Source organism: Mus pahari, chromosome 21 (assembly GCF_900095145.1).
Source record: "Mus pahari chromosome 21, PAHARI_EIJ_v1.1, whole genome shotgun sequence".
Classification (NCBI taxonomy): domain Eukaryota; kingdom Metazoa; phylum Chordata; class Mammalia; order Rodentia; family Muridae; genus Mus; species Mus pahari.
Genome location: NC_034610.1, coordinates 34,987,293 through 35,003,479, shown reverse-complemented (window position 1 = coordinate 35,003,479; position 16,187 = coordinate 34,987,293). Strand labels below are relative to the sequence as shown.

The 16,187-nt window shown below is 38.9% G+C and overlaps 1 protein-coding gene across 5 annotated transcripts in view; it reads left to right on the top strand.

Annotated features, from left to right (window-relative positions):
• Window positions 1-16,187, top strand: part of Grm1 (glutamate metabotropic receptor 1) — a 381,700-nt gene that overhangs the window by 284,310 nt on the left and 81,203 nt on the right. For all 5 annotated transcript variants that reach the window (XM_029533139.1, XM_029533140.1, XM_029533141.1 and 2 more), the window contains one exon: window positions 1,145-1,380. In XM_029533139.1, coding sequence (XP_029388999.1) covers window positions 1,145-1,380 — 236 coding nt within the window. The remainder of the gene's footprint in view (window positions 1-1,144; window positions 1,381-16,187) is intronic.

The window sequence follows — 16,187 nt, the reverse complement described above, 5'->3', positions numbered from 1 at the left end:
TCTTATAAGGGACATTTAATTGAGTATGACTTACAGGTTCAGAGGTTCAGTCCATTCCCATTAAGGTGGTAAGGTGGGAGTGTGGGAACATCCAGGCAGGCATGTCATAGGAGGAGCTGAAAGTTCTACATCTTGATCTGAAGGCCTCCAAGAAAAGAATTGACATCCTCAGGCAGCTCGGAGAAGGGTCTCAAAGCCCAGTGCCACAGTGACACACTTCCTTCAACAGGGCCACACCTACTCCAACAAGGCCACCCTTCCTAATAGTGCTAAACCTTGGACCAAGCTTATTGAAACCACCGCAGGCCCTTATAGATAACTTATCTCCAAAACCTATCTTTTTGGAAGAAAGGACATGTACCTTGGGTTACATTTTAATGAAATTATCATTGCTTGTGTGCTGGGAATTTATATTACAGGATTCTCCTCCCAAATTATAATGTGATTAAATCTGCTGGGAATAAACTGCCTGTTTGTATATTGGCATAGGGAAAATGATAACCATGATGACAGTATCCATGAGTACAGCCGAAGTTCATGGGACATCAGAATCCCTGAACTTTCGATCCAGGTTGATAAAGTCTTTCTGCACCGAATCTTCATCTTCACAGTTTGTTTCACTGCGGGGACTACCTGCAGGGTTCCTCCCGCACATGTTACATACTTACTGTAAAGAATGTGAGCTCACTACCTGCAGGGTTCCCCCTGCACATGTTACATGTTTACTGTAAAGAATGTGAGATCTTGGGCTTTGTCGTCTCTGGTGTGGAGAGTTATTACGAGGTGCTTTTTTATTATATAGCATTTTGAGCGCTAGACATGGGAACCAGATTGCCTGGACCCAATGAAAACTTTGGATGATTTCTGAAAGTTTTTCATCTCTGTTCCATGAAAGGAAACAGGAAAGGTTCAGTGAACTTCAGCTGTAGTCACCAATGCAAAGGATTGTTATTATGCAAATACACATGTAAGAGGTTCTCTTTCCACAACTCTCTTGTCCAGTAAGGCTGAAGCATGATAGGGAGTTACAGTGGTATAAAGTAGATTTTGGCATCTCTAAATTGTTTTGTTTATAGATATCTCTGAACTCATTCGTAAGACATTGTCTTCTTCTCTCTTCACCCCAACCCCTGTGCTGTTTTAGTGACGGATGGGCAGACAGAGATGAAGTCATCGAAGGCTATGAGGTGGAAGCCAACGGGGGGATCACAATAAAGTTGCAGTCTCCAGAGGTCAGGTCGTTCGATGACTACTTCCTGAAGCTGAGACTGGACACCAACACGAGGAATCCTTGGTTCCCCGAGTTCTGGCAACATCGCTTCCAGTGTCGCCTACCTGGACACCTCTTGGAAAACCCCAACTTTAAAAAAGTCTGCACAGGTAACCGTTAATAAAGTAACAGCTTGGGGCGGGCCACCATCTCTTGTTCCATTACAGGCTGTTAATGGGAAGGAGATCCAAGGGCAGCAGCAGGAGGGGGGACCTTGGGGGTGGGGGGTGGGGGTGGGAATGAAAGATTAGCTTAGAAAACAGCTTGAGTAAAGTAAATGTATATATTCCCCTCCCACTATGGGATTTATGTTCCCATATGTTAGGAAGACTGGCCTCTGCAAAAAGATAATAAAAATAGATGAAAGGCAAAGAGAACATACAGACATCTAGTATTTGAGCTAGAGGGGAAAGGTACATACTTAGGTGACAATAAACACAGACACATATAAGCAACACTGACTTGATCCTTCCCTCTGTGACAACTTTAATATGAAGGCCAGGAGAGGAGCTGGTGGTATCATCTTAGGCCACAGAACCAACATGATGTTTGTGGGCACAGATACCCAGAACTATAGACAGATATGGGCTCTAGCTAGGCACATGCTGCTTGTACACTGCTCATTCAAGCCAGAAAGGAGAGCTTGCCCTTCCAAGGTGTTCAGGGGCTGGTGGACCACACAGAATAATATTTCCCCCTAGGAATTAGTTAACTCAGACTCCACGACACTGTAACCATTTTGATAATTTTCATTATTGCATAGGGAATTGCCACTCCCTGCCATTTTCCAGTACGTTTTATGATGGAAAAGTAAATAAGTTGTCTTGGCCGTGTCATGGTGACATTTCAAACCAATTGTTCATACCAAAGATGTGTCCACAATGATATCAAAGGCATATATATATATATATATATATATATATATATATATATATATATGTGTGTGTGTGTGTATTTGTGTATGTGCACCATTTTAAACTGCATGACAAAGGTGTAGGTTTCTTAGGTTTAGATTAGCAAATACTTAGAACAGCCTAAAAATTAATTATTCATATGACTTGCGTTTATAGAACTTGTACATAGAAGCAACTGAAATGAGAAAAATCTGATCTATGGCTCATGACCTAAAAGCATGCATTCTCTTAAGAGAAATCAATGTGAAACAGATAAATAATACAAGATAATGAGCTTTTGCAAACGAGGACAAGAACAATATTTATTACATAGGATATTCTATTTTGAATAATACTTATATTTGATATAGTGACAGTATATTTAAATAGAGTACGATACGTCTAAGTTGGTAATATTTAAGAATTCTTGGTGGAATTGCTTGGTGTAGACTTATTTTCAATTTAGGTTTTTAAAACATCTGTAGCATGGCTTATAGGGAGACTGAGAAGTACAGCCTATCCTAGAGGCGGGAAGAAGGGGATGTGTGAACCCCTAACACATCGAACCTATCTGCCATGCATGTATTTGACTTTTTTCCCTTCCAAAATCGACTCATAGAGGATAATATTTTCAAAAATCCAATACATTTTCTCAAGCACTCTTCTAATTTACAAACCCAAGCTATTTCGAATGACCAGTAGCAGTATCTCTGTATTTTTCTGTAGTAACCAGAAACAATGAAATTAGAGCCCATGCCGCTTAATTAGCACAATGCCTGAATCTCATTACTTGGCAATTAATGCTCTATTACTTTTCATTGTTCTGTGCTCTAAGAAATGCTTTCTTACTTAATCTTATTATATCTACCAATCTCCGAATGCTGAGACAATTCTTAACTAAATAATCATTTGACTTGCATTTTCTTAGGGTATAGAATTGTTTTTCTCATCTTTTAAAGAAAAGTTGAGGGTGATCAAATTTATATAAAAATATATTTCTTTCACTCAATAACTATTTAGTCAGTACCTACATGTAAGGACCTTACAGCACAATGTAAGTAGATAGACTGAAGAAGAGGATGAAGAAAAGGTTTAAGAGGAGAAGGAAGAAGAGGAGGAGGAGGAAGAAGAAGAGGAGGAAGAGAGAAGAGGAGGAAGAGCAGGAGGAGGAGGAGGAAGAGGAGGATGGGAGCATCAAATGCAGGGGAGGGTATGTGTTCATTATTCTCTGATCATAAGAACTATAGAGAAGGTAAGAACCAATGGAATTCAAGGATTATGGTTTAGAAAGGGCGAGCAAAGGAAATCTCATTGGGAAGGTGATTAAAGATGTGAAGGTTATGAGTGTCAGCCACACCCTAAGATTAGGCAGGAGTTTCTCTAGAAGAAGGAAGAACATGTGGGAATAAGAGCAAAATCAAGCCTGGTAGAAGGAGAATAATGAGGCTAGGTTGTTGGAACCAGCGAAAGTAAAAGCACAGAGGAAATGTGGAAGGAAGTATTGAGGAAGTCCTGGGACAGTGAAGATCTAAGCCTGGAGACTGGATCATGCAATAGGGGGAACATGAATACTGAGATTCACTTCCCAGTTTATCCTGAATAAGATCCTGAATGAGCTAAAGGCATTGGCAGACAGGCTTCCAAGCACGGCCCTGCTTTGAGGATCTAGATGTCACTGGTCTGCACAGGAGAGATCAACCTGACAGGAAATTTATCATGCAATAAAAGTGATCGACTCGTAGCTATCTTCTTCAGTCAACAAGATTTTACGCAAATTTCTAACTTGTGAGTTATTCAAAACAACCCGGAAGACAATCAAATTTGTACCTACGGAGTCAGTAAGATAGAAGACAATATGAAGCAGTGCTGGTCACTACATTAGCCTCTTTGCTGCCCACTACTGTAGTCACATGTGGCTATTGACACATAACTATGGCTTGTGACACCGATGAGCCAAGAATTAGTTTGATTTACCTTTAGTTAATTTAAATTTAAGCATGGTTAAGAGACTTGTGGCTGCTACACCTGAGAGTGCTAATTAACAGCCTGGTATAAATAAGACAAGTCACCCAGTACAGTGACTTTTAATCCCAGCACTTGGGAGACAGAAACAGGTGAATCTCTGTGAGTTCGAGGCCATCCTGGCCTACAAAGTGAGTTGCAGAACAGCTAGGACTACACAGAGAAAAGCTGTCTCAAAACACAAAAGCAAAACAAAACAATAAAGACAAATTGAGGCTGAACAGGTCACTCAACAGTTAAGATACTTTCTCTGCAATCGTGAAGACCAGAGTTCAAATCCCAGAACCCAAGTTACAAACTGGGTGTCCTACAAATGCTCCTAAGTCTGTCTCGGGGTAGGGGAGAACAACAAGATCATGGAAGTTTTCAAGCTTCTGACCTAATTAAAAGCATAGAAATAGGTAGGAAATGGTCACAGACATCGGAATCCTCTTTTGGCCTCCACACAAATAAAAAAAGGAACCAGTATGTATACCAGCACATCTGTGTGCACATACTCACCAGATAGACATGAGTAAATATAAAAACACATCTTAATGGGCTAGAGAGATGGCTCAGCAGTTAAGCAGTTAAGAGAGTATATTGCTCTTGTGAAGGATCTGCTTGTAACTCCAGCAATGCGAACACACACACACACACACACACACACACACATACACTAAAAATTACAAAACTGAAATCTTAAAAGGACAAATTAACAATGATAAAAGTACTATGACAGCAGGTATATTCTGTGCTTATTGCATGAAATTATTGTCAGGGTTTCATCACTATATGACAATAACACTTGAGAAATTACACTGTGTAGGTACAACACAAGGTTAGAGAATGTTATTCTTCCAGCTAAACTTTGATCCACATTTCCACAAAGCAGGGGACCTCGCAGATCTCAGCCCTGCCCAGTTAAGCCATGGTTTCATCCTTAGCATCACTTCTGTGCACACACCAGAATTCCTGAGCAGTGGCTTCCCTGCCTTAGATAATAATATCCTCCTTCTCCCTGAACTATACAAATATTTGGCTTTGTTCTGTGAGATTCGGGTGCAATATTGTATCATTCCTCTCAGGAGGGAACAATCCTGCACTGAACATTCCCTAGGCTGGAGAGTTCTGCTTCTTAATTGAATTAAACCGTTATTCTGTCAGGGTCATAGACAGCAAGGTTGTAGAAAACGTTCATCATTTATCTGCTGTTTCAGTACACCTTTATAACAAGTGACCACAGGGGCTTGGTGGCTTAAACAACAAGAATTTGTTTATTTCATGATTCTAGGGATCATCTGAGAGGTTTTGCTGCTCTATATTGGACATGGCTCATGTACTGGAGTACACTGGGGAATGGCTGATCTCAGAGATTTTCAGCACATTACTTGCCTCCTGAATCGTGCTGCCTTTTCTGGAGGCAAGCTCAGATGGCTTCATGGTGATGGAAACAGGTTTCTTAGAAACAGAATGGGAGTAGGTTAAGGTCCTGGAAGCTTGGTCTCAGAACTAATATATATAAGGTTAATTGGGATTTAAGAAGTAAGAGAAAAACTGGGCGTGGTGGGCCTGACAAAAACTGCAGCATAAGTTCTAAGCTAGCCTGTAACATAGAGCAGATGCAGCACAAAAGTGGACAGTCATAACTTACCCCAACCTTGATTGAGAGTCAGTTTCTTGGTTGATATTCAGGATTGTGAATTATCATTTGGGGCAAACTTCCAAAGGGAAAAAGAGAAGTTTTATCCTAGGAGACAATGAATGAAAATAAATTAAGATCTATATCTACATATAGATCACATTACTGTGGATGAAACTGAATTGGAATCATCTTCTCTGATCTCACTTACATGACAAGTTAACCCAATGTGCAAACGCTACAAAATTGAAAAACAAACAAACAAACAAACAAACAAACTTATTATTGAAACAGAATAGTCTAAAAATGAATGGCAGTCTCTAAGCTAGTGTGGTACAACCCTTCTTGCCAGGAGACTTGGAATGCTGTCTTGCCAGCTGTGTTCTTCTGTTTTCTGCTGTGGAAAACAGAATACTATAAATGGTGCAGATTATCAATGAAGGAGGTTCATTTGTTCAGGGTTCGAGAGGCTGCAAGTCTACAAGGAGTACATCTCATCCTGCCCTTGATCTTCATCATCCTGTGCACTGCATATGCACCAATTGGGTTGGAAGACAGACAATGGAGCTAACCTTCAACCCTTTTATCAAACGCCCATTGCAATGTGGTCAATAACTTCATGACATCTCTTAAAGATTCAGTTTCCACCCCCCGTCAATTTGCTTTGTTTGTTTGTTTTCATTGATTTGACAGGGTTTCTCTGTGTGGCTTTGGCTGTCCTGGAACTGTCTCTGTAGACCAGGCTGGCCTCTAACTCATAGATCCATCTACCTCTGTCTCCCGTGTGCTGGAATGAAAGGCATACCACCACCTGGTCGGAAGATCCAGTTTCTAAAGGTCTAGTCTCTTAATACTATCAATCCCAATTAATTTTAATGTGTATTTTGAGATGTGGTACATCTTCATTGTAGCAAAAGACTAACTATCAATATCATACAAGTCATTAACTAAAGTCATGAACATTTTTACCAAATTGTTTTGTTATACTTTGCACAAGAGACAAGTATAACTGTACACTAAATTAAAAAGCACTGTTCTCATTTGCTTCCACTTGGTAGGGATGAGAAAGAAAAGAGAGAAACAAAAAACAATTTTGTGACTATAAATGGAGTAGATTTGAAAAAAGGCTGAGGACATTGTGAGTCCAGTATACTTATGTACTTAATTAATGCATTGTCCTACCACAAAATTATAATATGTGTTTCTAAGAAAGCCCCACATTACTATACTTTTAGGCTAGTAATGACATGTTTAGGAATCGATTATAAGGGAACCATCTAAAAATAGAAACAGCAACAGCCAAGAAAAACCCTAGGCTTCTTACTCATTGTTTCTTAATAAGAAAAATTGGAAGCATCCTAAATGTCCAACAATAAAATCAGAATGGCTAAGTAATTATAGTTCTTTTATGGGAGAGAATATTACAGAGTTATTAAGTGGGGACCATAAAGCCAAGCCGCAGTATCAGAAGCATGGGAGTGCAACCCTACTGAATGGGAGGTACTGAACTGCACACTCATTGCGGTTATCACAATGCAATCTGAATGGAAGAACACTAAGTATCGCACGGAGTGCTTATGGGAGTTGACTCTTGGAACATCTTATTTTCAAAGGTCTGAGAAATGCTCACATCTTCTGAGTTAACTTCTGGAAAATAAATTCCGCTTCTGGAAGGGAAACTTAAGAAAAAAATTCTAAAACAGAAGAGTTTGAGTGAGAAAGAGTTTCTTGTTGTATAGACGACATCTTACTTAATGTGTTGATTGTCCAGAACTTATGGGGAGGATGAGAAATAAGATGTAGATGACTTAACATCATATAAAAAGATAAAAATACTGCAAAATTTAACAGTTATTGTTGGTGGGCAGATAAATTGAATAAAATAAACATTACAAGCATAGTTTTTCCATTTTTCTTTCTTTCTTTTTTCTTTTTCTCTTTCATTTTCATTCTTTTTTGTGACAGGGTCCCACTTTGTAGCTCCAACTGGCTAAAACTCACTATGTAATTATGTAGACTAGACAGGCCTCAAACTCACAGTGATCCACCTGCCTCCACCTCCTGAGTTCTGGGCTAGGTGTCCTACCATGCCTGGCAAACAAAAATATGAGAGCATCTATAGTAATAAAAAGTAAATATCTTTTAACATTGTGTACAGAGGATGAAGAATTGTGTATTAGTTTTCTGTGGTTTTTCTACCTCGACTGTAGTTATGTTAAACTTATAACTTCAAAAGCTGCATTTCTGTGAGGTGTTCAATCTCATTGTCTTTCTCTGGCTGGACAGGACACTAATTACTGGCAACTTGCATTTGTGTGAGTACAGTCGCCTCCTCAGACCTGTGGGTTCTACATCTGGACACTCAACAACATGTGGAGTGAAACCACTCTAGAAATATTGAATCAATACTCTGTACAGATTTTTCCCTTGTAATTTTCCTTCACCATGTAACCCCATCATAGAGTATACACTGACTTCCACATCATAACTAATGTGGAGATTTGATATTAATATACAGGAGGATATGCTAAGTTTTATTCAAATTTTACTTAACCTTTTATGCAAAATTCTTAACTATCCTTAGGTTTTGGTGTCTATAGGAGGGGATTATCTTGGAACCAATCCCTTGTGGTGAGCAACCAATCCAGGTTGTATAATTTCCTTGCAAAAGATTCAGAGGTTAAGGTAGGTCATCCCTCAGTGAACAGAAATGCAAACGAGTCAGTGCCATAGGTACTTTCTAGCCCAGATCTCTACCAGCAAGCATCCCAGGGACCTGTCCAGTGCTTGTTAGGAATGATGAAGTGCAATTCTCCTAGCAACACAGTACAAATCCCTTCAGCAGTTAAGTCTCTTGTTGCACAAGAATGAGAGACTTGCATAACCGCACTCTTTCTACTGTTCTCACAGTGATTAAAATTACTGAAGTTACACCATGTCAGTTAGTGCTTTTCCAACACATCTCCAAATCCCCTGATGTAGTCAACTAATTAAGCAGTGATGTGGACATTGCATAAAGCACTTTTTAATTAGTTTCGGTGATTTCCAAATCACCCAGCCTTATCTCAGTACCCTCCGTCTTCAAACCAGCAATCGGATGCATAAAAATTTTAATTGCATAGCAAAACCTGAAATGATGCTTAATAAAGGCTTCTATGGAAACTAACACCAATATAATCTAAAAAATAAATAAAAATTAAAAAAAAACTACCAGTAGTAGGAAATGAATGACAGAAATGTAGCTATCAATAATCTGGAAAGATTAATGGGTTAGTTCCCCTTCTTCATGTGAATGCTAGTGTTCCTAAGTATATGCCTGCATATGTTGTTTGTCAATAACATTGAAGCCATTTTCATAGAAATGTGGATATTAAAGCTGAAGTATAACGTAAATGTGCATGAATGTATCACAGGGATGCTACACCAAATTACCCAAGGTAAAGTTCTAGGGTTTTGCAGCAGAAAAGAAAAGTACTTAGTGAGTTCATTCTTAATGGAAAGTTAAAGGTCTTTTTGTCTTCCTTTGAACTCAGAGCACAGAGAAACATTTTCTGAACTTTATGGAGAAATGAAGTGCAAACACAGCATGTTTGTAAATGGCATAATCACTTTTGAGACAGCTTCAAGACACAGTCCAGAGAGTGTGTGGATGCCTACAGTGTCTTTTCCTGATGTGCTAATTAAGCAAGCTTAGGTTTCCCCCTTGTCAAGGACACGTCTGTCACAATAGAGAACTCTAACTATTAGTGTATGTGGCTACAGGATCTAATCTTGTGATGGGAGCACAGGTTACACGAGTCTTTCCAAGACATCTTTCCATAAAACACAGCAACTCTGGCAGGCCAGTAAGTGACCTGAAATTCTTCCAAAGTCAACCTCCCAACCTTCCAAACTTCTTTCCCTACTTAGCTGCTTCCCCAGTGAGGGTAAACTGGATCAGGCAACAATAAAGCAAGTTCTCCTTTGCCTATTCAAGGTCATCCTTAGTTAGATTGTCCTTTCTCCCATGTTAGCTTTTGTTTAATACAACTGATTCTTTCACAATTCCATAATGCTCATAATGCATCCTAATTATTCTAATCATCTATATCAACCCCTGTCCTGTCAACTCCCTCTCACGCTCACCCATGTCCTCTTCCCATGCACCTGACTTTATTATGTCAGTGATGAACTGAAAGAAACACATGCTTTGTTACCCAAAAATCATAAAAGTTGATACACGGATATAATGATTTTAAAATCTTTGTTTATTATCTATCTGTCTATGTTTGTAGGACTGGGAACTGAACCCAGGGTCACGTACTTGCTGGGCAAGAGATTTGCTGATGAACTATACCCCTGCCTTCCATTCACTTTACACAACTGTACTGTTTGAAGTACAAAGATAACAGTTATATATTGTTACAGTCAACTCTATTTTGTCTTCTTTAGGAACTTCAATAGGAACTTTAACTGGTATATTCTTGGGTGAACTAGTGCACACTCTTACCTGTCTGCAACCAGCCTCCTAGAAATTGGACTAAGGTCTACACATGAAAGTTATTACTACAATTTGGCTAAAATAATAAATAGATTTATAAACTAGGTCAATGTTCTTAATAAGGTTGCGTATTTATAAACTAGAATACTATCTAATATGGTCCAACATGTGTTCTGAACAATTTAGAGGGTAGCAGTTCTCATGTTTAAAAGCAATGATTATTCTCATAAAGATTTCACCTTGCATGTGTGACTAGTATATATTCATTATAGTCTCAGACAACTGCACATGGGGCCCCTGTAACATAGAAGTTAAGGTATAATGATTCTCACCACTGGATCTGTTTAAAGTTTCCTACCCACTGCTGCTGTAGAAATTAACATGAACTAAGGTCCTAACTGTAGACATCATAAGAACTACCAGGAGACATAGCTCAGTGGTAAAGTGCTTGCCTAAAGTGCTTAAGGCCCTGGGTTCAATCCTTACCAGCACAGAAGCAAGAAATAAATAAGAGGTAAGAAAAGAAATAAGAAGCAAATAACATTTCTTTCAAGGTGGGTATGACCATTTGGGTCTTGGCAATTTGTTCTTTTTCTAGTATTTTGAGTTTTAGTAAGGTATTATATCAGTGCATTGTATAAACCGTCCCATCTGCCTTCTTTTCTTCAGTGTAATTGCTTTGAGAATCATCATTACCTCATATGTATTAGCAATTACTATATTTGCTGAGTGCTCTTTTATCTGCATTAATCATCATTTATCTATTCACCTGGTGATGGGAATTTGAATTATTTGCAATTTCAGGTTATTTTTACATAATGGTTCTGTGAACACATGTGTATAATCTTGGTTATAAAGGCTGGCAAGATGGGCCCGAAGATAAAGGCTCAAGCTATTCAGGCCAGACATCCTGAGTTCCATCCCTAGAACCCATGTAAAGGTGGAGGGAAAGAATCAACTCCACACATGCACCATGGCATACATGCCCATATACATATATACAACAATAAGTACCAACTTTTAAAATACTAATGACTGGACTGTCTGAGTTGAATGGTAGGAATGTGATTTCTTTTCATGAGCTCCTTGGCCCTTCTCTTCATGGCAGGGATAGATGACTGAGCCAAGTAAACTTCTAAGGATTTTAGTGGGAGGACAGGTGACCTGTGAGTAGGCAAGAACCAGTGATGATTCTAAACTGTGTGTTGCACAGTGCCCCTCTTCCACTATTTTTGCTACATGGAGGTTGCTGTTAAGGGTGAGAGGAACATTTTATGTCCATATTACCAACAAATTCTTTAATCCTAATAGCAATCAAACATAAGGATTTACAGACTACTGTGAAATCCAGATTTCCACACCTGCATCCTAAGTAGATTCCATAACAGTAAATTCTTCAGGAGTTGCTTTCTGAAAGCAGATCTGGTATCATGGGTGGCTATTCTGCTCTGAGACATGGAATGTGGCCCTGAGTAACCAGCCTACCAGTTATATTTATGGTAGAGTCTCCCTCTATCTCACAGTAAAGTACTGGAGCATCATTCTATACATCAAGAGTTGCTCATCAAACTCACCCTGCTATGGTTTATGTTTGAATTGTCTTCCACAGAATCATAAATTTGAAATATGCTGACTGATGGTACCATTTGGAGAGGCTATGGGATCTTTTAGACTAGGTGGAAGATTTAGAGTAGTCAGGGCAGGGTTATTGGCTCATCTAAGCTCTTTAGCTTCATCTCTGCTAAAGCTACTCAGAACTTTTTAAAAATAACTCAAAATCTGGCCATTTCTGTCACTGTCTAAGTTGAATGTCTTGAAATTGTTTTGGTTCTTCATTAGCTCACAAGCACTTCAACGTTCTGGATACTGAGATAAGCTCTTGTGTTGGCTGTGTTCATTTATTGGTAGGCCTGTTCTGCATAGAAGTATGGGCATTTCCAAGCTAGGAAGTCATGGCCAAACACCATGTTTCTTGATGTCTACACTGGGCAATTAGTAGAGATGGGAGTTATTTGGTAATATTAATATTAAAAATGACTACAAACTCAGTGATTTAAAACAATGCAGATATGTTTCATTAAATGTCTGTCGACTGGGATGCTGAGGAGAGTATAATTGGCATAAAAGGAAGACGTCAGTGGACCCACATTCTTGATGAAATATGTAGGTAGGAAGACTCCAGCATTTCTGGGCTCATGGTCCTGTTTCACAGGCAAATGGAGGAGCATCACAGTCATCTGACTTTCTTCCTCAGCCATGTCTTCCTTTGACCATTTGCAGCCATGGTTCTCTACTGTGAAAAATCCATGTGGAGAGACAGAGCTCATCCAGATAACTTGAGATGCTGCCCCCACCTCAGGAGTTTATTGTGTTATTCTAAAGCCCCGTTTACTGTACAATCTAATTTTTCTGAACATTCAGGGATGAGGATGTGACTGTCTTTGAGGGACTTTCATTTTATCTGAGATGTCTAGACAGAATGTCTAGACAGAACAAGGATTAGACTCTCTAAATTGGTTGGTTGTTTGTTTGTGTTGCCAGGGCTTAATCCCAAAGCCTTATGCACCTTAAGGGAATACTGTTCCACTAATCCACACTTGGCCCTGCCAGTTCCTTTCTATTGTGTACTTTTAATTCTTTTTATTTTATGTTTTTAAAGTTTCTCTTGAGGAATAAACCTTCCTTTGTTGGCAGAAGATGAGAGTGTGGTATATGAGTTAGAGATGAGGCTTTAAAAGTCATTTTCACTGGACAGTCAGGGCTATTGAGATGCACCCTGTCACGAAAAAAATAAAATAGTCATTTTCAATGTATGTTAAACCATATCAGCAATTGAAGACATGTGGGCCCTGAATTTAAATTTAAGATGACTCCTTATTTTTCATCATCCTCTTCAACCCCTGTTAGAGACTATTTCTCTGGTGTGGCTTTCTTACTTTTCTTTCAGATCTCAGGCAGTTAGGGAACCTGGAAGAATTTTAAATCCTCAGTTGTCACTGTCAGTTTTAGTTTAGACTGTTAGAGTTTTGGTTCCTAATTTTTGTACTAAAACTGTCTGATTATGTCATTTCTTTATAACTAGTTTGTCAGTCACAACACATGCCAGTAGTTATGCCCTAAGATTCCTTGTAGACATGCCCCTCTTTGAAGCCTCAATTTTAGTTGCATTGAGTCTAGTTTCTAATAGATGTCATAGGTTCTCTTTCTCCTTACCCACTTCTTTCACCTCAAAGATTTATGGATTCCAACTCAATTATTTCCTGTATTGTAACAAAAGAATGTGTTTTCTAAGTTCTAGCCATAGATCTGAATGCTTATTAACTTTTTCATTTTAGTTTGGATTTTTGTTTGTAGCACAAAAGCTTTTTTGATGTGATCTTTTTCAGATAGGAATGAGAATCAATTTCATCTTCATCTCTGCATATTTAACCTTCTTCCTTCCTTACCTAAATCTGAAAACTCATTTGACAAAGTGTCTGCTGTCAAGTTGGAGCAGGTGACAGTGTTGCAGAGCATTTTTTTTATTATGACATAAAAGCAAATTAAAGTCCTTTCAAACCCTGATCACAGCTCTTCCTTTGCTACTAGTTTATACATGTCTCATATTTTATGTCTAAGGATTGATTGCATCTTCACAATATCCCTCCACCTTTAGTACCAATTCCTGAATTAATCTAGTATGCTCACATAATACATACTATGATAACAGATGACTTTTTGTGTCTCGGAATAATAAGTAATGTGTTTTACCTAGGCTGTGTAAATATTACTTGTTGGCTTCAAAGTATCTTCTATGTCCTTTGGGCTCTGCATGCCAAACATAGAAAGCTTCTAGAATCTTAACAGGTGTGGTGAGGAAAATACACATGCCAATTATGATAAATCCTGTCGCTCTCAATAAAACTTCACCAACCAAAGCAAAGCCTGTGGTCAAGCAAGTAGAGAGTACTAGGTACTCAGTAGAGGAGTACCTAGTATTACAAAAAAATATTGCAATGTATCCAGCTGTTACCAGGATTAATGCCATAGCTCTTTATTCCAAAGATAGTGAGTCTTACATGTTTAGAATACATGGTTACTGTTTTCCCAGAATTTTGAGCTTAACTAAAGTCTTAACCAGCAGAGTCATGTATAGAAAAGTATTTAAGAATTCTCTACGAAAGGCCACGAGGCATTTTCTTTTTCCTGGATCAGGCTACCTTATATGAGCTGATGAACAGAATGAACAAGTGATTGAGAATTCCCAGTGTCAGAAGGATTTGTCAACAATATACCTTTGCTTTGCAGTTATGCTAAATCTAAGCAGTCGGCTAATTGTATGCTGAGTTCTCAAGTTTTCACTACTGATTTTTTTTTTTTTTTTAGCTTAAAGGCTTTGATAAAATCTAGAGTGTATTCTTTCCATCTTCTCAGAAGAACACATAAGAAGGGACTCTTGACACAGCAAAGTTGTCTGGATGGTGATATCCCACTTCCAAGTTCTACCCATGATGATTGATAAAACAATATAATAAGCTATCGTTTCTTCCGTGGGGCATGAGAAGGTCATGCTCCTCTCTACAGAAGAGATGTGCAAAGGAAAATGTGCACACACATTCTGATGATGTGGGGCATAAGTTGCTCAATACCTTTGTCTATCATTCCCCCTTGTAGGTTTTTTTCCTTATCATATCATAGCAATGAAAGAAACTCAGCTTTATTTCAAGGAACGATCGTGGTTCAAAGAAAACATGAAATCTATTCCAGACTTCATTCGAGACTTTACCTGAGGAAAAAGGATTCCATACCTTGGAAAGGCTGCCACTCTGGTCCTATCTATTCTTGACTCTGATAGGGCAAGGGGTGTGAAAGTGTGAGGCACTTTAACCTGTCCCCCAAAAGCAAATGCTATGTATTTGGCTGAGTTCTACCAACTCTACCTTGCTCTTCACATTTTGTTACCATCTCTTTCATCCCTAAGACCTCCAGCCTCTTTGAACTTTCCCTAAGGAAAACCTAAATACCTTCAGCCACAGACAGACTTCTCTCTTAGACCCTAATTTGCTTAAACTTGCAGTGATCCTTAATGTGAGGGTTGCAACACCTTTGGGGGTCTAATAACCCTTTCACCTTAAACCATTGGAAAACACAGATAGTGACATTATGATTCATAACAGCAGCAACAAAAATGCTATGGTTGTGGGTTACCAAAATGTGAGAAACGTTATGAAACATTGCAGTGTTAGGGAGGCTGAGAATATTAAAGGTTATGAATCTGTGATACAGTTTTTATCCTCTCCTTTTCAGGTAAAACAACAAAGGGTATGCGTATATGTGTGTTATAAGGAACTCAAAGAATGAATACAATGTGACATTGAACCTTTCTTGGCATCTCTGACCCAAGTTAACTGCCCCAAAATCCCATGAACAGATCACATAGGCTCAATGTCACTATAAACTTCAGAGTTGAGTTCAGGGCTTTGAGCTCACATATTTTGTGGGGTTTGGGAATCTCATGTGGTTAGGATCCTGTGATGCCCTCCTTTCTTAATGGGAGTGTAGTACTGTTAAATGAAAATGCTGGGATAGCCATGGCATGGTCCTGGTGCATTGGTGCAGTGGTCCAAAACAGAAATAAAGTGGCAAGCCACCCACGGTGACCAGTGGGAAACTCCTAAGCCTATCTTTTTATGATTTCTCACTGTTTTTCAGATTTCTTTGGAAGTCTTAAAAACCGCCCTAACATACTAGGGTTAAGGATTTCTGTTAGCTCTAAGGGGGAAATTTGTATAAAAGTAAATCCACTATAACTTCAGTTGACCAAAGCAGGCAGGAACAATGGCAAGGGGCATGCTAATGTAGTCAGTGACAAGCAGCTGGCCGAGCTCTAGGCATCCCATCAGAGTTCTAGGCCAGAAGAAA